Raw genomic sequence first — 27,106 nt, 5'->3', positions numbered from 1 at the left:
AGTTAAAATTCACAATTGTCAATGTGCATGATTGCTTGCATTCTATACAAATCCTAAAGACCCAGTTTCTAATAGGTTAGATCACCTTTCTTAATTTAGGAGAGACAGATCTAAAAGAATCTTTATTCTTTTCTACAGATTCCTCCTTATGGACAGCAAGGCCCCAGCGGGTATGGTCAGCAGGGCCAGACTCCATATTACAACCAGCAAAGTCCCCACCCCCAGCAGCAGCAGCCACCTTATTCCCAACAACCACCATCCCAGACTCCTCATGCCCAACCTTCATATCAGCAGCAGCCACAGTCTCAACCACCACAGCTTCAGTCTTCTCAACCTCCATATTCCCAGCAGCCATCCCAGCCTTCACATCAGCAATCCCCAACTCCATACCCTTCTCAGCAGTCCACAACGCAGCAGCATCCCCAGAGCCAGCCCCCTTACTCACAGCCACAGGCACAGTCTCCCTACCAGCAGCAGCAACCTCAGCAGCCAGCATCCTCAACGCTCTCCCAGCAGGCTGCATATCCTCAGCCTCAGTCTCAGCAGTCCCAGCAAACTGCCTATTCCCAACAGCGCTTCCCTCCACCACAGGTAAGATCCTTCTGCTTCTTTCTCTAACCTATATCTAACTACAGACACCATGTAAATTGGTGTTGCCAGAATTTTGCCATACACTTTCATTCTCCAGAGCTCACTTAAAAACCAATTAAACTGTGTGTGTGGTGGAGGGTGGACATGCTAACTGGATTGGTTTGAACTATTGAGGGAATAATCTTAGTTGAATACCAGGGACTCATACCTATAGTCCTAGCTACTGAGGTGGCTGAGATCTGAGGATTTGTAGTTGGAAGCCAGCCCAGGAAGGAGTCCATGAAGCTCTTTAAAGTAATGTCAGTACTCGAGTACCCAAGTGACATTAGTCTTTTCTCAACTAGTCATTTTGGTAGGATATCGTATACTTAATTCCAGCTGCTATTCTGTTCTCCTGTTAGTTAAAAATATTCTGGAGCCCTTCATTAAAATTATCATATGTGGCAAATTGTGCCTTTGTGTGTGTGTGAGTGTACACAAGGCTTGAACTCCCCAGCCTGGATGCTTCCCTGAGCTGTTTTTGCTCAAAGCTATTAGTCTGTTACTTGAGTAACAGCGCTGCTTCCAGCTTTTTTTTTTTTTTTTTTTTTTGTGGGTTATGGGGCTATCCCTGAGCTCTTCAGCTCAAGGCTATCACCATACCACTTCAGCCACAGCACCACTTCCCCTTTTCTAGCAATTAATTGGAAATAAGAGTCCCATGTTCTTTAGTGTCTCGGCTGGTTTGTTGAACCGAGATCCTCAGATCTCAGCCTCCTAAGTAGCTGGGCTTACAGGTATGAGCCACAGTGCTCTTTCTTCCAGCTTTTTTGGTCATTAATTGGAGATAATAGTCTCACAGACTTTCCTCCTCAGATTTCATCCTCTTGAGCAACTAGAATTACAGGTGTGAGCCACTGGTGCTCAGCAATATGTTTTTTGTTTTTTTCCCCTCACCTGATGCCTAAACTCAGGGTCTGAGTTGAGTTTCTTTTTTTTTTTTTTTTTTGCCAGTCCTGGGCTTGAGCACTGTCCTTGGACTTTTTCAAGGCTAGAGCTCTACCACTTGAGCCTCAGCACCACTTCGGGCTTTTTTCTATGTATGTGGTACCGAGGAATCGAACCCGGGTCTTCATGCATGCTAGGCAAGCACTTTAACCACTAGGCCAAACTCCCGGCCCCAAAGGGTTGCGTTTCTTTTTGCTTAAGGCCTAGTGCTCTACCATTTGAGCCACAGTGCCTTTTCCAGCCTCTTCTGAGTAGTTTATTGGAGATAAGAATCACATGGACTTACCTGCCCGGGTTGGCTTTGAAGCAGGAGCCTCAGATCTCAGCCTCCTGAGTAGCTAGGATTACAGGTGTGAGCTACTGTCACTTGGTATCATTATTGTTGTTGTTGTTGTAGTATGGCCAGTCCTAGGGTTTGAACTCAGAGTCTGAACACTGTCCTTAAGCTTTTTTGGGGCTTGAACTCAGGGTCCTTAGGCTTTCCTCAAGGCTAGAGCTCTACTACTTGAGCCATTGCATCAGTTCTGGCTTTTCTATATATGTGGTGCTGAGGAATCAATCTCAGGTCTTCTTGCATTTTTTTTTTTTTTTTTTTTTTTTTTGCTCAAGGCTAACACTCTATGCTTGAGCCACAGTTCCATTTCCAGATTTTTTTGTATGGGTGGTATGGGGGAGTGGAACCCAGGGCTTCATCCATGCTAGGCAAGCACTCTGTGATTAAGCCATATTTCCAACTTCCGTTATACTTTTTTTTTTTTTTTTTTTTGGTGGCCAGTGCCAGGGCTTAAACTCAGGGCCTGAGCACTGTCATTGGGCTTCTCAAGGTTAGAGCTCTACTACTTGAGCCACAACACCACTTCCAGCTTTTTCTATGCTATGTGGTACCGAGGAATTGAATCTGGGGTGTTTGTGCATGATAGGCAAGCAATCTACCACTAGGCCAAACTCCTGGGCCCATCATCTTACTTTTTAAAAAATAAGTTTGAAACCTGATAAAGGAACACTATCCAGGGCTTGAGTTCAAGCCCTAGTACTGGTACAGTAAATAAATAATTTTTTGTTTGTTTTTGTGCTGATACTGGGGCTTGAACTAAGGGCCTTATACTCACTGCTCTTGGCTTTTTCCTTCTAGGTTGGTGCTCCACTACATGAGCCACATTTTTACACCCAGATATTTTGGTGGTTAATTGGAGATAAGAATCTTATGTATTGGCTTCAAATCTGATCCTCAAGTGTTAGCCTTCTGAGTAGCTAGGATTATAGACCTGAGCCACCTGTATCTAGCTCCTGAATTTTATTTTAGGAAGAAGTGAAAATTTCCTTGGGGTTATACCTAGTGAGCAAGACATAGATAATGAAGCCTAAAAATAGTAATGGATAAAGCAAAAATTAACTTTGGGCCCCTATTTGGTGAGCAAGATGTAGATAATGAAACCTAAAAAATTGTAATTTGGGCTTTTTGTTAGCTTGTTTTCTTTTTTCCTCTTCGCCATACTGGGATTTCAACTCAGGGAATCAGCAGTTGCTTGGTTGGTGATATACCAGGCCTCCAGCCTCGTCTGCTACTGCCCATTTGGGAGATGTCCCCATAAACTTTTTTTTTTTTTTTTTTTTTTTTTGCCAGTCCTGGGTTTGAGCACAGGGCCTCAGCACTGTTTTTAGGCTTTCTCAAGGCTAGAGCTCTACCACTTGAGCCGCAGCACCACTTCCAGCTTTTTTCTATGTATGTGGTACCGAGGAATTGAACCTGGGTCTTTGTGTGTGCTAGGCAAGCACTCTACCACTAGGCCAAACTCCCAGCCCCAACTTTTAAAACTTTAATCTTCTATATCTCACTCATCCTTTCAAGTAGTTAGGATTATAGGTGTGAACCTCTCGCATTCAACTGAGCCATATGAGTGAGTGATGCCAAGTTCATTGGTGGCATCTTGTTTAAATTACTCATTCCAAGGCAGTATCTTTGAAGTAAGCAGATTCTATCATAAGTTGTTCTAAAAATTGGTCTTATTCCTTGGCAAATATAACTTGCAGTTAGCTAGACTTTATCATTTATTTGGACACTGTTCACAATTGGGTATTTTCTCACGTCAGGTATCAGAACTCTAAAGTGAAGGAGTCCTGACATTGATTGTTTTTATTTTTCTTTTTTTAGGAGCTTTCTCAAGATTCATTTGGGTCTCAGGCATCCTCAGCCCCCTCAATGACCTCTAGTAAAGGAGGGCAAGAAGATATGAACTTGAGCCTTCAGTCAAGACCCTCCAGCTTGCCTGTGAGTATTTTTGACACTCTAAAGATGGATTGGACAGTAAGGAAACAAAATCTTTGGGGGGGTTTTCCCGTGTTTGTGTATGTTTTTTGGATGAATAATCTATTCCTTGATTTCATGTTCAAAAAAAAACTTTTTTTTGGCCAGTCCTAGGCTTGTTGTCAGGGCCTGAGCACTGTCCTTGGGTTTTCTACCACTTGAGCCATAGCACCACTTCTGGCTCTTTTTCTATGTATGTTGTACTGAAGAATTGAACCTGGGTCTTGTGTATGCTAGGCAAGCACTCTACCACTAGACCAAACTCCTGGCCCCACAAATTTTATTATTTTATTGTGGGGTGATGTACCAAGGGGTTACAGTTACATTCATCAGGTAGTGGGTATATTACTTCTGGAACATTGTTACCCCTTCCCATGTTTTTCTCCCACTTTCCTTTTCCCCTCATGTTCAAATTTTAAATATAATTCCTAGACTTTGTAGAATGTCCAGTCTTTTTACCTCCTTAAAGAATAGGTTTGGACCTGTTTGGAGTTTTGTTTTTAGGTTTTTGCCCCTTTTCTTTTAGAATCCTGGACTTTGCACTGAACGGAAAAGCAGACTTCCTTTATTTTAACATGGCAACAAAGGGAGGGCTTATAAAACACTTTGAAAAATAAAATCGCTGGTATCATTGCCGCCTGCAAAATCATAGTTAAATTCCCTTTTTTTGTTCTTCCAGGGGCGGGAGGACTAAACTACAAAAAAAAGAAAAGAGGGACATTCTGTTTAGTTATTGATAACCCATGGTAAAATGCAAATAGATTCAGTATCTAGATGCATTCATATTTTTATGATTGTTTTGTAAATATCTTTGTATATTATTTTTCTGCAATAAATATGATGAAAGAATTTTAAAACCTTGGGCTTTTTAGGCATGGATTCACAAAGATGAAGATGTTAGAAGTATGTCTCCATTTTTGTTTGGTTATTGGTTTCAATTTTGTTTTTGTTTTTTTCCTTTAATCTTGTGAAGGATTGTCTTTATCTTTTGACATTATTCCCAAAGGTCTGTTTTATACCTGAAGACTTTAGAGGTATGATCCTTGGATAAATACAAGTTAGTGTTGTTACAGTGAATGTAGGATGGAATAAAAGCAGTTTTTCTAGTGGTGCTTTTATGTGAATAGGTTCTTTTGTGTTTATGGGATGAATTGATCATATTCTAATAAAAGCTGTATAGTCTGGTAATTCAAAGTTTGGACTAGAGTTTGGCTAGAGGCATGGCCCTGTTGGTAGAACACTAGTTATCCAGTGAGGTTGAGTTGAGGTACTAAGTCTTGGACCCCCGGCCCCCCAACCCCCACCCAAGAAAAGAAAAGTTTAGGCTCAAGTCAGTGCCAAAAAAGAAAGAAAACAAAAAAAAAAAGGAAAGAAAAAAAGCTTAGTCTTGAGTCTGCATTTTGTTTTTGCTACTAGCTTTGTAGCTTGGACAAATCAGTTTCCCTATAGCTTAGTTTGTATATCTGTAAAAGTGAACTTTACTTCATTTGTGATCATTAACATTAAGGAGGTTAATAGAAGAAAGCTTGATGATAGACCCTTTACATTCATCATCACACAGGACACAGGAACTGCTTGATAGGCTGAAAGGTAGTTAATACCAATTGTTCAATTCTTGGCTTATATCTCAGGATCTCAAAAGTTAATCTATTAAGACACATAAATACTGTAAAATTTGGTGGCTGAGCACTGGAGAGTAAATCCTAGCTACTCAGGAGGCTGAGATCTGAGGACTGTGATTTGAAGCAAGCCCTGTCAGGAAAATCCACAAGACTCTTATCTCCAATTAACTACCAGAAAAACTGGAAGTGACACTGTAGTTCATAGGGACAAAGCACTAGCCTTGAGTGAAAAAGCTCAGGGATAGCTCCCAAATCCTAAGTTCAACCCCCATGACTGATTAAATAAATACATAAATAATATAGTTTGATGCATTCCTAGATAGTCTACCCTCTGTTTTAAATCCCATTTTGGTTATAAAATTACAGTTTGATCATTAAAAAAAATTAATTTCCTGGCTGCCAAGCTCAAGGCTGGTGCTCTACCTCTTGAGCCATACTTGACAGAACTTTATTTTCTTGTTTTGTGCCAATACTGGGGCTTGATTGCTTGGCATTCCCTGCCTTGTGGCCTTTTGCTGATTTAAACAAAGAGTTTAAGTTAAGAGTCTAAAGAATTTAAATTTAATTTTTAAATCCTTTAAAATTTAAAGAACTTTTCTGTACAGGTTGGCTTTGAATTGTAATCCTCAAATCTCAGGCTAGGATTATAGGCTTCTGAGCCCAAGATCTAGCCTCTATCAGGCTGTGCCTTTTAGAGACTGCAATTAGGAGGAAATGATGTCATAAAATAAAGCAGTCTTTCTTTATTCCCTTCTCATTAATGTATTACAGTCTTTTTCTGCATCCTCAATTCACTTTATATAGGGTTTTTTCCCCCCCTTTTTTTTTTTTTTGCCAGTCCTGGGGCTTGAACTCAGGGCCTGGGCACGGTCCTTGGCTTTCTAAAGCTAGAGCTCTACCACTTGAGCTACAGCATCACTTCCAGCTTTTCTATGTATGTATGTGGTATGGAGAAATCAAACCTGGGTCTTCGTGCATGCTAGGCAAGCACTCTACCATTAGACCAAACTCCTTCCCTCCTTCCACCAGCTCTTTTTTACTCAAGACTAGCCCCTAACCACTTGGAACCACTTTCAATTTTCTGGTGGCTAATTGCAGATAAAAATCTCACAGACTTTCTTGCTTGGGCTAGCTTTGAACTACAGTTCTCAGATCTCATCTTCCTGAGTAGCTAGGATTATAGGCATGAGCCACCAGTACTTACATGATGACATTTTTTGATAAATATATATATAGTATTTTTCAGTTTTTGATTTTTTTTTTTTTTTTTTTTTTTTTGTCGGGGGCATGGGCATTGTCCCTGAGCTCTTCAGCTCGAGGCTATTGCCCTATGCCTTGAGCCACAGTGCCACTTCTACTTTTCTGGTGATTAATTGAGATGAGTCTCTTGATTTTTTATTAATTTTTTGCCAGTCCTGGGCCTTTAAGTTAGGGCCTGGGCACTATCCTTGGGCTTTGTCAAGGGCAGAGCTATACCACTTGAGCCACAGCATCATTTCTGGCTTTTTCTATGTATGTGGTACAATGGAATCAAACCCGAGTCTTCGTGCATGCTAGGCAAACACTACCACTAACTAGGCTAAACTCCCAGCCCTCTTGAACCTTTAGTGCATAGGCTGGCTTTGAACATGGTCCTCAGATCTCAACCTCCTGAGCAGCTAGGATTACAGCCACCGCGCCCAGCATATTTTTTCAGTTTTAAGAATGTACATAAGCAGACATGTCATGTGTTTCCTAAGGACTTGGAATCCAAGAGCTCTTGATTTGACCTTCTATAACCTTGTAGGCCTACAGAATGTTGTTCTTGGGAATTCCAAAACAAAAACTACTCTCAAGCTTAAGTTTTTGCTAGGAAATCATCCAGAAGTTTCATTTTCTCTGTGGTAGAAGCTTTGTGTAGAAGATAACTAACTAAACTAATAACATCTTAGTTTTTGAACTGCTTTTCATCTTCTTTTGAGCCAAGGAACCAAAGTTATTTTCATAAATTTTGGATTCATGTTACATTTCCTACGAGAACCTTTTCCCTACTGACCACTTGTGTTAAAGAACCACCACTGCTGGGTGCCAGTGCTTCACACTGGCAATCCTAGCTACTCAAGAGGCTAAGATCTGAAGATCATGGTTCCATGTCAGCCTGGGTAGAAAAGTCCCAGTGACACTCTTATCTCCAATTAACCACTTAAAAACTGGAAGTGGAGATGTGGCTCCACTGTGAGAAAAAGAGCTTTGGGACAATGTCCAGGCCCTGAATTCAAGCCCCATAACCGACCCCCCCCCCAAAAAAAAAAAAAAAAAAGTACCACCAAGCTTGCCAATACATTCCTTCACTAAAGGATTTATATGATACTTAAGTGTTCCAGAGTGGATTCTGTCCTCACTAGATAGCAGCGCTTTTAGTTTCAAGGTTTATTGCTGTTGTTGTTTGTTTTGTTTTGTTTTACTTTTTTTTTTTTTTTTTGCCAATCCTGGGCTTCAGCTCAGGGCCTGAGCACTGTCCTTGGGCTTTCCTCAAGGCTCGTGTTCTACTCTGAGCTACCGCACCATTTCTGGCTTTTTCTGTGTATGTGGTACTGGGGAATCGAACACGGGTCTTGGGCATGCTAGGCAGGCACTCTACCACTAGGCCAAACTCCCAGCCCCTTGTTTTACTTTTGGTTCTAGTCCTGGGCCTTGAACTCATGGCCCGGGTGCTGTATCTCAGCTTTATTGCTCAAAGCTACTACTACTCTTATCACTTGCCACAGCTTCACATCCTGCTTTTTGTTTGGTTGGTTTTGTTTTTTATTTGTTTGGTTGGTTTTGGTGGTTAATTGGTGGTAAGAGTCTCTTGGACTTCTCTGCTAGGGCTGACTTCAAACCACAATCCTTAAGTTTCAACCTCTTAAGTAGCTAGGATTACATACTTTTAGTTTTATGTCGCTCACCTTACCTGCCTCTATCTAAAGATATTAGGATTTTGACCCTCATTAATATTCTGAAGAATTTTTGCTCAGCTATTGTTAAACCATTTAGCTGCTATTACACTGATCATGTTCTCCCAATATTTAAGACTCTTTTCATTAATTATAGAATAAAATCCCAAATCCTGCATGTCAAAACCACAGATTATTTCACTCTCTACCAGTTTTCTGATCCACTAGATCCAAAGCAGAGCTTGAGAATGAACATCAGGTTTCTTGCTGATTCTGCTGCTGCAGGACCAGAAATGGCACTTTGAAAACTTGTGCTTTAATCTGCTTTTATCTTGTCTGGCTCTCAAATTTCTGTCCATGTCTCTGAATCCTCTTGTGTATTTTATACTTTCATAACTTTGGGTATACATATTTTCCCCATGGTCCTCAGGCTTGAACTCTGCACCTGGGAACTGTACCTAGGCTCCTTTTGCTCAAGGCTAGCACTCTTACTGCTTGAGTCACATAGCCACTTCGAGCTTTTTATGTAATTAATTGGAGATAAGAGTCTCTGGACTTCCTTGCCTGTGCTGACCTTGAACCAGGATCTTCAGATCTCACTCTCCTGAGTATCTAGGATTACATGCATAAGCTACCAGTACCTGGCTATTCCCCCACCTTCCCTCTACTTACCTCCCTATCTATCTTTCTTTTTTCTTTTTTTGGGGGGCAGTCCTAGGGCTTGATGAACTCAGAGCCTGGGTACCGTCTCTGAGCTTCCTTTACTCCAGGCTAGCAATCTACCACTTGAGCCATAGTGCCACTTCTGGCTTTTCTGTTTCTGTGGTACTCAGGGCTTTATGTATACTAAGGAAGCACTAAGCCACATTCCCAACCCTACTCCTCCCTTTGAATCACATTATTCTCATATTGATCCCTTTATGTCCATTTACATAGTAAAGATCATTTCCTCAAAAAACTCCTAGTCAAGCTTCAGGACTCAGCTTAAATAAATTCTATTCTGATTTCATTTATTAAAGGTGATATTTATTTGTTTGTTTGTTTATTGCCAGTCCTGGTCATGGACTCAGGGCCTGAGCACTGTCTTCGGGTTCTTTTTCTCAAGGCTAGAGGTCTACCACTTGAGCTTCAGCACCGTTTCTGCCTTTTTTCTATGTATGTGGTACTGAGGAATTGAACCTGGGTCTTCGTGCATGTTAGGCAAGCATTCTACCACTGGGCCAAACTCCTGGCCCTTTTTTATCATTTTTAAAAAGTGCATGTTAGGTGCTAATAACTTGTGCTTATAATATCAGTTACTCAGGAGGCTTGAGATCTGAGGAACTAATTCAAAGCTAACTGGGGCAGAAAAGTCCATGAGACCTTGATCTGTTAACCACCAAAAAAGTGGAACAGGAACTGCGGTTCATTGGTAGAGCTCAAGCCTTGTGCAAAAATGATGTGGGATAGCACCCCAGGTAGAGTTGAAGCCCAACGACCACTCAGGTGTGCACTTTTATGCACACACAGAGAACAGTTCAGTGTTGAATGTGTTCCTGGAGGGCAGGAAAGATGATTGTCTAGTCTAGCCCGGGGGCGTATAAGACCCTCAGAATCATTTCTTGAATGATTCTTGCTTGGTTCCTGTAGCCTGTCTGTTTGTATCCATACTTTTTTTTTTTTTTTTTTTGGATGGGTCATGAGGCTTGAACTCCGCCTGGGCGCTGTCCCTGAGCTCTTCATCTCAAGGCTACCTCCGTACCCTCGAGCCAAGCCTCACTTCCCATTTTCTGGAGGTTAATTGGAAACAAGAGTCTCATGTCCTTTTGTGCCCGGGCTGTCTTTGAACCTTGATCCTCAGATCTCAGTCTCCTGAGTAGCTAGGATTACAGGCTTGAGCCACCATGCCCAGCTGTTTCATACTTTTGTATGGCTCACAAATGAAGCTATAAATATATGATTGTCCCTTGCCAGAAAATTGTGCCAAGCAAAGGGCAAGTGAGCCAGTCCTCTGGATTTCTCTTTAATTTTCTTCATTTAAGGGACTGATTTGAATATTGATAACTTCCTGAAGATGATTTTTTTCTTTTGCCAGTCCTGGGAACTGAACTCAGGGTCTGGGCACTGTTCTTGAGCTTTCTCAAGGCCAACACTCTTCAGACTTGAGCCACACCACCACGTCTGGCTTTTTCTGTGTATATGGTACTGAGGAATTGAACCCAGGGCTTTGTGCATGCTGGGCAGGTACTGTACCACTAGGCCATACTCCCGATCCAATCCAATGATAGTTTTTTGTTGTTTTTTTTTTTGTTTGTTTTTTTGTCAGTCAGACTTGAACTCTGGGCCTGGGTGTTGTCCCTGAGTTCTTTAGCTCAAGGCAATGCCCTACTCCTTGAGCCACAATGCCACTTCCTGTTTTCCAGTGATTAATTGGAGATAAGAGTCTCATGGGACTTTTTTTTTTTTTAATGCCCAGACTATCTTAGAACTAGGATCCTCAGATCTCAGCCTCCTGAATCCCTAGGATTACAGGTGTGAGCTGCCACACCAAGCATGATAGTAATTTTTGAGAATAACATGGAGTTGTGCCTACTTGGCTGGGTATGGTGGTATAGAACTGTAATTCCAGTATTGGAGAGGTTTATGTATAAAGATGTAGGATGATCTTGAGTTTGAGGATAGACTGGGCTACAAAACAACTCCCTATCATTTAAAAAAAAAGAAAGAAAGAAAAAATGCTTTGCTTTTTTGTCTGTATTAGTTTTTAGAAAGATTAGTTTTTAGAAAGCACCACTGTGTCCAACCCTCCTCCTGTGGAGGGGGGAGTCTTCTTTAGCCTAAGATGGCCCTAGAATAGCTATCGTCCTGTTCTAAGCTTCTGAGGTAGCTTGGGGATGCAGGCAGGTACCACTACATCCAGCTATTGGTTGAGAAGGTATCTGAGTCTTCTTGTATTGACCATGAACTGTAATCCTCCTGATGCCAGGCTCCCAGGTAGTGAGAATTACAAAATAAGCCACCTCTACTCAATCCTGAGAAAGAAAAAAGTGCTTCTATTTATTCCAGTCTATGTGGTTTTCCTAAAATAATACATAGACCCTGATTTTTCTTATTAAGTAACATTTTAGGAATTTACATTTTGTCTTTTATTTTTTAAATTACCTTTAGTTATACAAAGCAGTTTCAATTAAAAATGGTTTTCATTATGGCTTTTTATACATGCATACAAAATACTATATCAGTGGGCCCATCTTCTCTTTGTTCCCCTCTCTTTTATTGTTTATTCCCTTTCCCCAACTACTCCCACACAAACTTTTCCCCTAAAATATAAAAGAAGTGAAACTGTGGCTGAAGTGGTAGAGCACCAGCCTTGAGCAAAAAAGCTAAAGGATAGCACCCAGGACTTGAGTTCAACTCTCATTGCTAGCATATATATATATATATATATATATATATAGTGTGTGTGTGTGTGTATGTGTGTATAAAGTAGCATAGAAAGGGATGGGAGTATGGCCTTAGGGTAGAGTGCTTGCCTGGAATGCACGAAGCCCTGGGTTCAATTCCTCAGTAGCACATATACAGAAAAAGCTGGAAGTGGTACTGTGGCTTAAGTGTTAAGAACATTAGCCTTGAGAAAGCCCAAGAACAGTGCCCAGATCCTCCGTTCAAGTACCAGGACTGGCCAAAACAATCAAACAAAAACATATATGTAAGTATATATTTTATACATACACGCACAAAACATGCAATATTGGAAATGTGCCTGTGATTGAATGATGAAGGATACAGGAGTTAAAAGCCCAAATATGGAGAGTTAAATAGTGCTTCTTAGATAGTTAGCTTAAATTAAAAATTACATAGAGCTAGGTACTAGTGGCTAACGCCTATTTACCTGGGCACTGTCCCTAAGCTCTTCAGGCTAATGCTCTACCCCTTGAGCACAACACTATTTCTGGTTTTCTGGTGGTTAATCAGAGGTAAGAGTCTCGTGGACTTAAGTGCATGGGCTGGCTTTTGTCTGCTATCCTCAGATCTTGGCCTCCTGAGTAACTAGGATTATAGACGTGAGCCACTAACACCCAGCTTCACACATCATTACATGGAAGGCTGAGATCTGAGGATTGCAATTTAAAGCCAGACCAGGCTGGAAAGTGTGTGAGACATCTCCAGTTTATCACCAAAAAGCGCAGGAAGTGGAGTTGTGAGTCAACGGGTACAGTGTTTGACCTTGAGCAGAAATGCTCAGAGACTCAGGCTCCGCAGTTCAAGCTCCAGGAGCAGTATGCACACTCGTGTGTATATATATATATAGAAAATGATTTTAATAACATTCAGTGCCTGGACCTATGAAAGTGCATAAAAGTACTAGACTAGGAAGCTGCATTGGTAATTCAAGGTGTGGTACTATTGGTGATCTCAAGCACACTGGGTAGAAGAGATTTTTGTTTCTACACATTATGGGAAGGAAGTCTTTAAGAGACTTCCTTGCAGTGGAGAGCTCAAAGCAGATTATTCCTGGGTTGAAGCAGCATTGCACTGTTAGGATCACTGAGAGCTCTCCTCTGCTCTGCCATGCAGTTCACTGGATTGTTTCCATTAACACAGCTGAACCCCAATGCAAGTCTATCTCATAAATGTCATTTGGGTCTGGTTACCTTTGTCCTTCCCCACTCCTCCCTCCCCTAAATCCCCCATTACCTCTTACATGGTCTCTCACCACAGACTCTTCTCTTACATGGTATCTCCCCACAGACTCTTAACTATTTTTTCTTTTCCTCTACTTTCCTTTCCAAATCCCATTCCATTATCTCTAGAGGACAAAAACAAAACAGATAAGTTATATGCCTATTTTAAAATCCTCCAGCTAGTCTATAGGTTTAAGTACAGACAGGCTGTCATTGTGTAGCCTCGGCTGCTCTCAGACTCTTCTCATTTCATGATCTTCCAGCTTCACCTAAATCTCTCAAATGCTTGGGTTACACCTGGTGTGCATATTTGTTGGATGGTTTATGTGTTTTGTACTGGGGATTAAATTTAGGCCTTCATCCTTTTTTGGGGGGGGGTGGGAGGGCATGGGGCTTGAACATTGGGCCTCAGCACTGTCCCTGAGCTCTTCAATTCAAAGCTAGTGCTCTACCACTTTGAACCACATCCCAACTTCCACCCTCCCCGTGGAGCCACAGTGCCACTTCTGGTTTTCTGGCGATGATTAATTGGAGTCTCATGGACTTTAATGCATGGGCTGGCTTTGAACCACAATCCTCAGATCTCAGCCTCCTGAGTAACTAAGATTAGCAGTGTGAGCCACCCAGCTTAAAATAGTTGGGTAGGGCGGTAGCCTTGAGATCAAGAGCTCAGGGACAACACCCAGGCCCAGAGTTCAAGTCCCACACCCAACAAAAAAAAAAAAAAAGAAAAAGGAAAGGAAACAAAGTTAAAGAGTATCAAAATTATATGAGAATAGAGACACATTGTGCTAGGAACATGGCCTACTTGTAGCATGCTCACCTACCATGTACAAAGCCCTGGGTTCGATTCCTTGGAGCCACATACACAGAAAAAGCTGGAAGTGGCACTGTGGCTCAAGTGGTAGAGTGTTTGCCTTGAGCAAAGAGTGTCCAAGGACAGTGCCCACGCCCTGAGTTCAAGCCCCAGGACTTGCACTGAGAGAAGGGAGGGAGGGAGGGAGAGGAATGTCTTTTCTGGAGTTATGAAAAAAGAATTAGCTTATACCTGTTATACTAGTTACTTGGATGTTGAGATCAGGGATCATTGTTCAAAACTCAGGCTTATTTCCAAAAAGTCTGGAGCATAAAAGTTCAGGGATAGTCCCAGGAGTTTGGCCTAGTGGTTGAGTGCTTGCCTAGCATACACAAAGACCTGGGTTCAGTTCCTCGGTACCACATACATAGAAAAAACCAGAAATGGTGCTGAGGCTCAAATGGTAGAGCTCAAGCCCTGATCTCTAGCCCCCAGGTCTGGCAAAAAATAAAAATAAAAAATAAAAAAGCTTAGGGACAGTATCTAGGCCTGAGTTCAAGCCCCAGGATTGAGGCTTGACTAGAAACAATCTGAAGAGGTTACAGTTGAAGTTCTGTGTTTTTTCTGGCTACATATAGGAAATGGGGTATTTTTTTTTTTTTTTTAATTTGCTAGTGCTGGGACTTGAATTTGGGGTCTGGGTACTATTTCTTAGCTTTTTCTGCTCAAGGCTGTGCTCCACCACTTGTACCACAACTCTACTCCCAGGTCTTTACTGCTAACCAGAGATAAAAAAGTTTCACATATTATTCTGCTGGTGCTGGCTTCAAACCTTAATCTTAAAATCTCTCTGCCTAGGATTACAGGCATGAGCCACTGGTGCCTGGCTGGAATGGCTGTTACTAATTCTGGGAATGAGTTGTTAAACAGGAACACGATTCTTTTCTCTCTCTCTCTCTCTCTCTCTCTCTCTCTCTCTCTCTCTCTCTCTCTTTCTCTCTCTTTCGTTCTTTCTTTCACTCTTTCTTTCTTCTTTTTCTTTTTGTCTTGTCCATTGTGGGACTTGAACTCAAGGCCTGGGCACTGTCTGTGAATCTGTCTGTGCTCAAGGCCAGTGCTCTACAGCTTAAGCCACAACACCGTGTGTGTGTGTGTGTGTGTGTGTGTGTGTGTGTGTGTGTGTGTGTGTGTGTGTGTGTGTGTGTGTGTGTGTGTGTGTGTGTGTGTGTGTGTGGTTAATTGGAGATAAGAGTCTTACAGATACTTTTCCTGGTACTGATGTGGCTTCAAACTGTACTCTTAATACCTCTCAGCCTTCTGAGTAGCTAGGATTACAGCTGTGAGCTACCAGCACACAGTAGGAACAAGTTTTTTAATGTCCATTTAAATTAATCATAGACACTCTTGTATCTTGGGTTTTCAAACCAATCTTTATACTATTTGCACTCAGTCTTTACTTATGTGATGTTCTTTAAGCAACAGCTTACATTGCAGTGGTCTGGAAAGAGGAAATAGAAAAGAGTCATGCGGTTTCTATAAGGCCAGGAAAACAACAGCTTCAGTTAACATAAGTAATTCTGGAAGAACAAGATTTAAATATACTGAATACCCTTTCTTGTTTTAGATACATATGAAAAAAAAAAGTTAAAAAATTAGGGTTTGAATCCAGCTCTGATATTTCAGGTGAAGTATTCCCTTTCTCTCCCCTTCCCTTTCTTTTCTTCTTCTTCTTCCTCATCCTCTTCTTCCTTCCTTTCTTTCTTTTTTTTTTTTTTTTTTTGCCAGTTCAGGGGCTTGAACTCAAGGCCTGGGGACTGTCCTTGAGCTTCTTTTGCTCAAGGCTTTGCACTCTGCAACTTGAGTCATAGCACCACTTCCAATATTTTCTGTTTATGTGATACTGAGGAATCAAACTGAGGGCTTCATGAATGCTAAACAAGTACTGTACCACTAAGCCATATTCCCAGCTTTTACCATGCTATCTAGTATAGCAAAGTAATAGATGATTTGCCTTGTATCCATGACAAAAACCTCATCTTTTTTGCCATTTAACATTTACTAGACTTGTCTCAAAGGAAAGAATGGATAGATTTCCATTTTAGTTTTTCAGAGTCTGTTGTAGTGGAGACACAAATGAGAAGTGAAAAAGGTGCCTACAGGCAACTATCTTACCATGTCTAAGCCTATAGCATTTGCTTGGAGGAACCAACTAGGGAGTAGCCTCAAAAAGTTGAATGTAGACTGGCATTTGGTTCTTTGGTATCCCTGTGTTGGATGAGAGCAAGTATGGTTCTATAGGCCTTTCTGCTTAGAGCACGATGTCTTACCTAGTGTTAATTTTAATCAGCTTCTTGCTACTGAAATTTCTGGTTGTAAAAGACCACCACTAGTTTTGTGGGTGTCTTTGGGATACTGATTTTCTTATATCTGTAGTCAGAGTCTAAGGTGAATCAACTCAGCATGCCTCTCTCAGCCTTATTACTCATTGCTTGACTATACCTTAAGCCCCTCACAACTTCTAGGTCTACCTGTCATTATCCATGTAATGTATGTATCTCTTTCCAGTTTATGTTTGTTTGAAGGTAGAGATTCAATTTGTATCCCTGAACTTGGTGCCTTGCATTTGCTAGGCAATTACTGTCACTTGAACCATTCCTCTGGTGTTTTGTTTATTTTTGTTGCTGTTTTTGAATTCTGGGCCTGGGCATTGTTCCTGGGCCTTTTTTTTCCTGTCAATCCTGGGGCTTGAACTCAGAGCCTGGGCACAGTCCCTGAACTCTTTTTGTTCAAGGCTAACATTCTACCACTTGGAGCCACAGCACTACTTACAGTTTTTGTTTGGTTGGTTTTGTTTTTTTTTTCTCCTTGGGTTTGAACTAGGGGCCTGGAAACTGTCCCTTAGCTTTTGTGCTCAAGGTTATTACTCTACTACTTGAGCCACAATCCTCACCCCCTTCCAGTTTTTTGTCTATTAATTGAAGATAATAGTCTCATAGACATTACTCCCCAGGCTGGCTTCAAATCGTGATCCTTAGCTGTTAGCCTCCTGAGTAGCTAGGATTATAAGTGTGAGCCACTAGCACCCAGCATTCCTGAGCCTTTGCATGATTAATTGAAGATAAGAGTGTCACGGACTTTGCTGCCCAGGCTGGTTTAGTACTTCTATTTGAGAGTACACAAAAGTATATCTGATAGCTTAAGTATATGGTCCCAGTACTTGAGAGGGACAGTATCCAGGCCCTGAGTTCAAGCCACAGGACTGGTAATAATAGCAACAACAACAGTAATAATGAGAACTTATATCAAAAAAAAAGAAGCCATGGCCAAGAGTTTGGCCTAGTGGTAGAGTGCTTGCTTAGCATGCACGGAGACCCAGGTTCGATTCCTCAGTACCATATACATAGAAAAAAAGCCAGAAGTGGTGCTGAGGCTCAAGTGGTAGAGCTCTAGCCTTGAGAAAGTCCAAGGACAGTGCTCAGGCCCTGAGCTCAATCCCAGGACTAACTGTTAGTTGTCTAGGGTTTTTTTTGGAGGATCAACAAATCCTTTAATGCTTAATAAATCAGAAGATCTGAAAGATGTTAATATTATCTATACTAGCTTTTGTTTCCTTTTGTCTATTTCGTGATGAGAGAGAAAGACAACTGTTGCCTATGGTTTTGATGGGGAGAGTGGTCAGTGTTGAGCTTAAGTCCTGTTTTTTGGGGTTTTGGTGTTTGTTTGTTTTTTGTGCTCAAGGCTAGCAGTCTGCCACTTGAGCAACAGCAACAGTACCACTTCTGGCTTTTTGGTGGTTAATTGGAGATAAGATTCTCACAGACTTTTCTACCCAGGTTGACTTCACTTGGGATCCCCAGATTACTAAGATTATAAACACAAGCCACCAGTGGCTCAGTGCCACTCACAATTTTGATAACCAATGAAGTTAAATGTACTGAGGTTAGTACACGCAACTTTTTCTATGCTTGTTTCCCTTGATTTGTAGCCCAGATGTTCTCAAAATCTTGAGAAGGAAATCTCTCACACCCTTCCCCCTCCCTCATTACTCCCAGCCACATCTGTCCTAACTTTTCAGAGCAGTGTCTTTTGTATGTAGCCATCTTTCTCTAGAAATCTTAGTCTCTAGCAAGGCTGACCAATCCATTTCTTCATGTTACTCATAGTACTTCAGCTCTGATACTGCCTGGTGCCTGCTTGAGCCTGTGCTGCTTGCCACACATTACTGCATGCTTGTTCCTGGGCCCATTTCCTGTTTCTATTCTTACACTGGTGGCTCAGCTACGCTTCCTGCCTGTGTGTGTCTCACACAGATTCCTCTTGCTTGAACCTTTTGTTTTCGTCTGAATAACCTCACTCTAAGAAGCTGAACCTTAGAATACGATCGCTAGAGAAATATCAGTTCCCCACCAATCTCTACACTTGAATTTAATCTTGTCGTCCCCCCCCCCCCACCTCCATCATGAGGCTTGAACTCTGGGCCTTGGTGCTATTACTGAGTTCTTCAGCTCAAGGCTAGTGTTTTACCACTTAAAACCATAATGCCACTTCCAATTTTCTGGTGGTTAATTGGAGATGAGTCACATGGACTTTTTAGTGCCCAGGCTGGCTTTGAACCTTGATCCTCAGATCTCTGCCTCCTGAGTAGCTAGGATTACAGACATGAGCCGCCATTGCCCAACTTATAATGTTTTTTGTCTCTAGTCTGATGCAGGAAACTATAGACCAGAAATTGTATAAGAAGATATATTGGTCCAAACTCACACAAACTTGTCAGAACTGATGTACCCTGGTTGGTTGGTTGGTTGGTTGGTTGCTTCCTTCTTTCCTTCCTTCCTTCCTTCCTCCCTTCCTTCCTCCCTTCCTTCCTCCCCCTCCTCTTCCTCCTTCCTCTCCTTCCCGCCCCCTCCCTCTCTCCCCCTTTCTCCCTCTCTCTGTCTTTTCCTCTCTTTCTAGCCCTGGAGACTTGAACTCAGGGGCCTGAGCACTGTCCTTGAGCTTTCTCGAGGCTAGCATTTTACCACTTGAGAGCCACAGCACCACATTTTGTATGTCTATGGTTCTGAGGAATCAAACCCAACCCTTTCATGCATGCTAAGCCACACTCCTGACCACCCTGGTTCTTTTTATTTGAAGCATATAAATACATTTTCTAATATGGAAAAAAGACATTTGGTTCCTACCTAGCTCAAGCATCCCTAAAATCTAGATGGTACCTTTACTTTTTTGGTGCTGATACTGGGTTTGAGCTCAGAGCCTGAGTGCCGTCCATCCCTTAGGTTTTATGCTCAAGGCAAGAGCTCTAATACCTGAGTCACAGCTTCACTTCTCTTCTTTAAGTGGTTAACTGAAGATAAAAATCACATAGACTTTCCTTCTCAGGATTGCTTTCAATCTCAGTTCTCAAATCCTTGCCTTCTAAGTGGTTAGGATTACATCCATGAACCACTGGTCTCCAACTTTCTGATGATACTTATTTTGAGTTGGGCAGGTAGCTCCATTTTCATTAAAACAATAGCCTAAGAGGACATGAAAATGAAATGCCAAAGTATATACAGACTCAGCTTTACATCTTATGTGAACAATTCAACTCCCATGCCCCCTTCCTTTTCTGTAGCTGAATGGAGAAAGTACATGGAGGTTGTAGAAAAGAAGAAATAGCTTGGCCTAGTGGTAGAGTGCTTGCCTAGAATACATGAAGACCTAGATTCAATTTGTTGGTACCATATACATTGAAAAGGCTAGGAGTGGTGCTGTAGCTCAACGGGTGGAGCTCTAGCCTTGAGAAAGCCCAAGGACAGTGGTCAGGGCCTGAGTTCAAGTCCCAGGACTGTCAGAAAAAAAAAAAGAAGAAGAAGAAGAAATAAAGCCCGCTGTCCTGGGCAAAGACATTTAAAGGTCTAACACACACACACACACACACACACACACACACACACACACACACACATCATACTTACCTCTTCCTGCCTCACACCTCACCAGTTTCCTCCAATGAAGGTATTCTACTTAGAAGAGAATGTGAGTAAATCTTTTCACAACTACTTTTGGGATCATCTAACAATATTAGATCAGATAGAGGTGCTTTTTTACTGATCCGTGGCCTAGAGAAGAGTTTGAGCTAAGAAACCCAAGTTTACAGAGGAAAGATCCTTAAAAGGGGACATGTTCTAGGCTTAGGCTTAAGGACCAGAACCCATTTTGACCCATATTAGTATTCCTACATTAGTAAGCCACTGTGGAATGACTGTTCTCCAAACAGTACACTAAATCAACAATTTTTTTTCTAGATTCAGTAAACTGATACCAAAAAACAGCAATAGGCAGTATGCTCATGACTATACTCCTAGCTGAGATCTGAGCATCACAATTCAAAGCCAGTTCAGATAGGAAAGTTCATTGGAGTCTTACTAATGGCCAAAAAGTCAGATCTAGAGGTGTGGCTCAAATGGTAGAGTGCAAAAAAGCTGAGAAAACAGTGTTTAAGCCCCAGTATTAGCCACAGTACAAATAAATAAGCAGCAGTGGTTGCTGCCACAACTAGTACCCAGTTCAGTTAAGTAGAACTTACAAGCTCCTGTAGAAACAGTGAAGGAGAGAAGATATGGTCTGCATCAAACTTTTATCTCATGAGTCTGCTTTCTAATTAGCAGAATCTGTATTGTATCCAAAATTCATCTGCAAGGGTATCTTGCAAATGTACTTTTTCTTTTCGTTTTTTTTTTTTTTTTTTTTTTTTACTTCTCCAATTAGGGAAAGGGGAAAAGGGAGACAACATGAGCTAATCCAACAGAATATTTACCATACTAACACAACCACAACACACCTTCCATGTCCCACTTTACATGAGGAAATTAAGGTACATAAAGGTACCTGATATGCATAAGGTATGAAAGGGCCTTAGCCAAGTTCTTTTATAAATTAAAACACTGGATTCTCTAACTTCTAATGGATTTTGCTAGGACCAATTCATTAAAAGGAGCTACAGAGGGCCAGGAGTTTGGCCTAGTGGTTAAAGTGCTTGCCTAGCTTGCATGAAGACCCAGGTTCAATTCCTCGGTACCACATACATAGAAAAAAAAAAGCCGGAAGTGGTGTTGAGGCTCAAGTGGTAGAGCTCTAGCCTTGAGAAAATCCAAGGACAGTGCTCAGGCCCTGAACTCAAGCCCAGGACTGGCAAAAAAAAAAAAAAAAAGAATATAAAGGATCTACAGAAAGATCTTAAGGTAGAGATTGTAGATGTACTAATTTGATAGTGTATGTGTTCAATGTATTGGAGGTCCTAAGTTCCATTCTCTACCACTGAAAAAAACAGAAGACAAGAAAAAGGAAGGAAGGGAGACAACAGAAGATGAAAAATACCACATTCAAAAAAAATACTTTGGCCAGATCCAGGTGGCTCATGCCTACAATACTAGTTACTCAGGAGGCTGAGATCTGAGGAAAGCAGTTCAGAAGTCATCAGAGTAAGAAGTCCATAATACTCCTGTCACCAACTAACCACCAGAGAACCAGAAGTGGCTTTTTGGCTTAAAATGGTAGAGCACGCTAGCCTTAAGCAAAAATAACTGAGGACAGGTCCCAGGCCCCCCAAGTTAAAGCCCCAGAATGAATAAATAATAAAGTTTGCTTTCCTTATTCCTCTCTGGAAAAAGGGAAGGGGCAGGGAGTTTGGCCTAGTGGTAGATGCTTGCCTAGCATGCATGAACACCTGGGTTCGATTCCTCAGTACCACATACATAGCCTTGAGAAAGGCCCTAAAGCTCAAGCCCTAGGACTGGCACACACAAAGAAAAGGAAGACAAGTTTGAATAAGAAGGAGGGATCAAAGTTCAACAAAAATATTATTAAGAGTGTTTGAGAAACTCAGCAAACCTGTAATCCCAGCTACTAAGAAGGCTGAATTCTGTGGATCACTATTCAATGCCAGCCTGGGCACTAAAGCCTATGAGACCTCTTAACTCCAATTAACCACCCCCCCCCCCCAAAAAAAAAAAAAAAAAACGGAAGTGACACTGAGGCTCAAGTGGTAAAGCACTAGCCTTGATAGCCTTGAGCTGAACAGCTCAGGAATAGAGCCCAGGCCCAGATTCAAGCCCCATGACTGAAAAAAATGTGTTTAAGGATCTGGAGTGTGTCCTAGTGGTAGAGTGCTTGCCTAGCATGTACAAAGCCCTGCATTCGATTCCTTGATACCACATACACAAGGAAAGCTTGAACTGGCACTATGGCTCAAGCGATAGCCTTGAGAAGCTCAAGGAGGGTACCTAGAGCCTGAGTTCATACCCCAAAACTCCCCTTTTCCCCCTCTCCTCAAAAAAAAAATTAGTGTGGAGCTGGTATGAGGTTGGCTTATACCTGTAATCCTAGATACTTAACAAGCTGAGACCTCAAGACAGCCCCAAGGAGATAATACTTCAAGACTTATCTCCCAGTTAGCAAGCAAAAGTCCAAAATAGAGGTGTGACTCATGTGCTAGAACCCCAGCTTGAGTAGAAAAAGCTAAAGGATAGATGCCCTTGAATTCAAGCCTGAGTACCCACTTGGGCTAGGAGTATGACTGAAATGGTAAAATGTCTGCGTAGAAAGCACAAGGCCCCAAGTTCAAACTCTTAATACTGAAGAAAAAGAAAAGGTGGAGAGGAGGTAGATTCTCCCCCTACGTGTTTTCCATGCCTTCTTGTAGAATCTGTTTTTTTGGTCAGCTGTGGGGCTTGAACTCAGGGCCTGGATACTCTCTCTGAGCTCTTCTGCGCAAGGTTAGCTACCACTTTGGGCCACAGCACCACTTCTGATTTTTGAGTGGTTATTTAGACATAGGAGACTCATGACTTTCCTGGCTGAACTGGCTCCTGAGTAGGGTTCCTGGTATGAGCCACCAGTACCCAGCCTTCTTGGAGAATCTTACTGAGTTCTTTTGCTTTTACATCTCTTTGAGTGTAGTGGTGATCTTTTCTGCTTTCAGATTTTAACCATTTGGATTGTCAGATCTATTTGTTAGTACCACTAGCTAATATAAATTTAGAGCTTTAGAGAACTGTTTAGCTCAATGCCACCTTTGTCTTCCCTAGGTGACCTTGCTTGTTTTCTGTTTGCTACAATTCTAAGGAGCAGCTCAGTTTGCTGTAAAGAGGAAAGCCAATAGATATGGAAACTTAAGGAAGGCAACAAGCACCCTTTCCCTAGTTCACTTCTCATACCTAGAACCCAACTTACTTTTTCCCCCCAGAAGTCTTTCTTTTCTCTTTTTCTTCCTTCCTAGCTAAAGTTCCTAACATAGCAGATGGTCTTCATCATAGAATTATAGCAAGGAGTGCTTGACTTTGAAAAATTAGTGGTTCCTCCTTACCTTCTCTAACTTTTCAATGCTCTTTATTTCCTGCTGAGATTAGAATAGCCCCTTTCCATAAATAAGCACTGTTCTAACTCAGGCCCGGCACTGACCCAGTTTCAGTTTTTCACATTTTAATCTATTAACTAGTGACCCTAGAACACATTCTGTTCATTTTTGGCCAAAAGATAGTTATTGACTGGAAAATACATTCATTCCACCTGACCCAAGTGAGAAACATTGAAGGGGACCAGGAAATGGTCAGGTAACATGGGGGATTGCACAAGCTGGAGAGCAATGTTTCCATTCATGCCTCACAGGAGTTATAGGACATTCTGTATAGTTTTGGGAAGTTAGAAACCTAGATTTTTTTTTAATATATATAATGTCCCAACTTTGCAACAGCCTCTATAGTTATTAGGCAATGCCAAATTAAAATACCCATTAAAACGTTCTTTGGGACCTATAAAACTGTCCTTGTAATTTCTTGTGAACTGCCTCATGTAACTTTGGCTTCTCTCTGGTTTTTACTTCCTTTGAACTGGTTCCTCGAATTTCTCTTGAGTTCAGGGTTACTGGGGAGTAACATTTCATCTCTCCTTTCCCATCTGTCAATCTGTTCAATGTTTCTTTTATTTATTTATTTGTGTGTGGCAGTGTGGGGGAAAGGCGTTGCATAGGGAAGATGGTGAGCAGGATCATTCTATGTGATTAAACCCCCAATGGAGAAGGTCTGTGGGAACAGGATATCGACCCCTGGAAAATCAATGTCTGCTGCAGTGGCCAAGACACACACTGTTTGCAGGAGAAATGTAAGCAGCTCTGCAGTCTGGGGGGGGGGGGGGCAGCTATCCCGGGCCTTGAACTTAGGGCCTGAGCACTGTCCTTTGGCTTTCTCAAGGCTAGGGCTATACCACTTGAGCCACAGCACCACTTCTGGCATTTTCTATATATGTGGTACCTAGGAAGCAAACCCAGGTCTTCATGCATGCTAGGCAAGCACTTTACCACTATGCCAGACTCTCAGCCTCTGCAGTCTTTTTCTCCCTCCTTTTCACCTCAGCTATGCCCTTAGCCTTTACCCTAAGAGTCAGACCTATCTCAAGAGATTGTGCTGAGATAGATTAGAATAGCAAGTTCTTGTTTTCTTGCAATTAGACTTAAATTTCTTCAGCCACACAGAGGCCCACCTCTTTGTAATCTCTTTTCTGAACATTGCTTCTCTGCACTGCTGCAGTTCTAACAACAGCCTTACTCAAGTTGCCAACACAAGTTCAAGGTTGTATTTCTGACTAGATTGGAGTTATTTTCCAAAATGGCAGCACTCGAGTCAGATCTCAGTCTAGAGGTCTAGAGTTCAGGTGCTGGGTAGGCTAGGGATGGAGATGAAAGGAAAGAGAAGGGCATATTAGACCTAAAGACAATTCTCTTGGTAGATTATTCATTGAATATTTATCAGACTTTTTTTTTTTGGTGGCTCATAGGGCTTGAACTCAGCCTGGGCACTGCCCCTGAGCTCTTCAGCTCAAGGCTTACCTATGGAGCCACAGTGCTGCTTCCAATTTTCTGGTGATTAATTGGAAATAAGAGTTTCATGGATTTTTTCAATGCCTAGGCTGACTTTGAACTATGATCCTCATATTTCACCTCTTGACCGGCTAGGATTACAGGTGTTGTTTGTTTGTGTCATTCTCAGGCTTGGACTCTGGGCATGTTCACTGTCCCTGAGCTCTTTAGCTCAAGGCTACCGTCCTACCCCTTAAACCACAGCACCACTTCCAATTTTCTAGTAGTTAATTGAAGTTGGAGATAAGAGTCTCTCGGACTTTAGTGCTGGGCTGACTTTGAACCTTGATCCTTGGATCAAATAGCTAGGATTACAGACATGAACCACTGCACCTGCCCGGCTAATACTGGGTTTTAATCCCCAGTAGAGATAGGACCCCTTTTTTAATAGAAATTAACTTTTCATTTACTCCCTAAATTCCACATCATTTTTTTCCCTAACTCTTGAAATTCCAAAAATGAGGGCTGGGAGTTAGGCCTAGCAGTGATTGCCTAGGCATGTACAAAGCCCTAGATTTGATTCCTTGGTACCACATACACAGAAAAGTCCGGAAGCTGTGGCTCAACTAGTGGAGCTCTAGCTTTGAGAAATTTCAAAGACAGGGCCCAGGACCTGAGTTCAAATCCCAGGACCAGCAAAAAAAAATTAAAAATTAAGGTGAGGGGTAGCGAGGTTGGCCTAGTGGTAAGAGTGTTTGCCTAGCATCCACGAAGACCTAGGTTTGATTCTTTGGTACCACATACATAGAAAGACAGAAGTTGTGCTGTGGCTCAAGTGGTAGAGCTCTACCTTTGAGAAAGCCCAAGGACATTGCTCAAAAAGAAGAAAAGAGGGGGTGGGAGAAGAAAAGAAAAAAGGAAGGAGAGGGGGGAAAAAAAAAGAGAAAAACCACTATACCCTTTAGCATATGAAAAGATGTGGGATAATGTATGTTGAGCAAGTCATTTAACTTCTGATCTTTGTTAAAATGTTGGGTGAAGCTGGACATTGTGGCACATGACTGAAATCTCATCACTTGGGAGGCAGAGGCACTCTGGGTTATATAATATGTTTGAGGCTATCCTGGGCTGCATAGGGATATCAGATGTGAAAAGATTGATAAATTAAATCAGAAGATAATTTTGAAAATTAAATGAGAATAAAGAATCATCTTACAGTTAAATATAGTCAGTTTTGTTTTCTTACAAAAGGGAGAGAGAGAAAAACTATTACTTTTTAACATCCTTTGAATTTGGAGATTTAATCTCCCAAGACCTTCTCTATGAATTCTTATACATATACAGAGGATTTCATCCTGGAGGTTGGTCCCAGTAAAACAAAATGTGTCTGACCCTTCTCTGTTATGTATGAATAATAGCCTATTATAGAAAAAAGAAAAGAGGGAGACTGATTTGGAGGGTGGTCCTTATGTTACTTGGTGGTTTCCTGGATACAAACCCAAGTTTTTGAGTGGTGAGGCAAGTAGGAAAGAAGAGATCTCTGAGATTTTGCTGAAGTAATTTCTGCTGTTCCAAACAGTGACATTCAGGCAGAAGGTAGTGCCAAATTTGTGCAGTTTTCTTCTTTACCACCTCCCTGGCCTGCTAGTGTACTACCAGGAGTGAGAAGCAGCAAACCCTATAACTGAAATATTACTGTACTGAAATGTTTTAGAAGTGCTTGATAGAGATGTTCCTCTATTACCCTTAACAAATACGTTGCCTAAATAACCTAATAAAAAGATGTTCCTTCAACCCCCCCCAAAAAAAAAAAAATATATATATATATATATATATATATATACATACGTGTGCGCGTGTGTGTGTGCGCGCGTGTGTGTGTGCTTATTCTCTGCCTTGTCTCAGCCCTTCTTCCTTGGAGTTTTTTTTTTTTTTTTTTAAGCTATTGGCTTTGCTAACTTGTCTTTCAAAGGGTTAAAATTTGCCAGTCTCCTGGCCTTCAGGATTTCTTCCCATTCCTTAGCATAGGAGCAAGTCATAATCTGTAAGACTAGGCTGGTATGGAAGAACTTGACAAATTGCTAGTAGAGATGTCATCAACTTAGGCTACATGCCCAGGCCCTACCTGGTTATCTTGATGAATGATTTTCTTAAATCTGTACAATGAGGCAAAAACTTACTATAATTAAGTGGATGCAAAAACCTCATCAGGAAACCCTACAAGAATTCAGCCAGCGATGTGGTGGCTCACACCTGTAATCCTATCTACTCAGGAGGCTGAGATCTGAGGGTCAATGTTCAAGGCCAGCCTGGGCACAAAAGGACCTGAGACTCTTATCTCCAATTAACCTCTAGAAAATGGGAAGTGGGGCTTGGCTCAAGGGTAGATTGG

At 41.6% G+C, this 27,106-nt stretch overlaps 1 protein-coding gene across 2 annotated transcripts in view; it reads left to right on the top strand.

Moving 5' to 3' along the window:
* The window catches only part of Arid1a (AT-rich interaction domain 1A), a 104,352-nt gene that overhangs the window by 46,787 nt on the left and 30,459 nt on the right, over positions 1-27,106 (top strand). For both annotated transcript variants that reach the window (XM_090335492.1, XM_090335491.1), the window contains exons 3-4: positions 139-591; positions 3,731-3,847. In XM_090335492.1, the coding sequence (XP_090191618.1) occupies positions 139-591; positions 3,731-3,847 (570 nt within the window). The remainder of the gene's footprint in view (positions 1-138; positions 592-3,730; positions 3,848-27,106) is intronic.

Source organism: Megascapheus bottae, chromosome 6 (assembly GCF_031878675.1).
Source record: "Megascapheus bottae isolate mThoBot1 chromosome 6, mThoBot2.hap1, whole genome shotgun sequence".
Lineage (NCBI taxonomy): Eukaryota > Metazoa > Chordata > Mammalia > Rodentia > Geomyidae > Megascapheus > Megascapheus bottae.
Note: the sequence above shows the minus strand (reverse complement) of the source record. Positions and strands in the feature narration are given on the sequence as shown.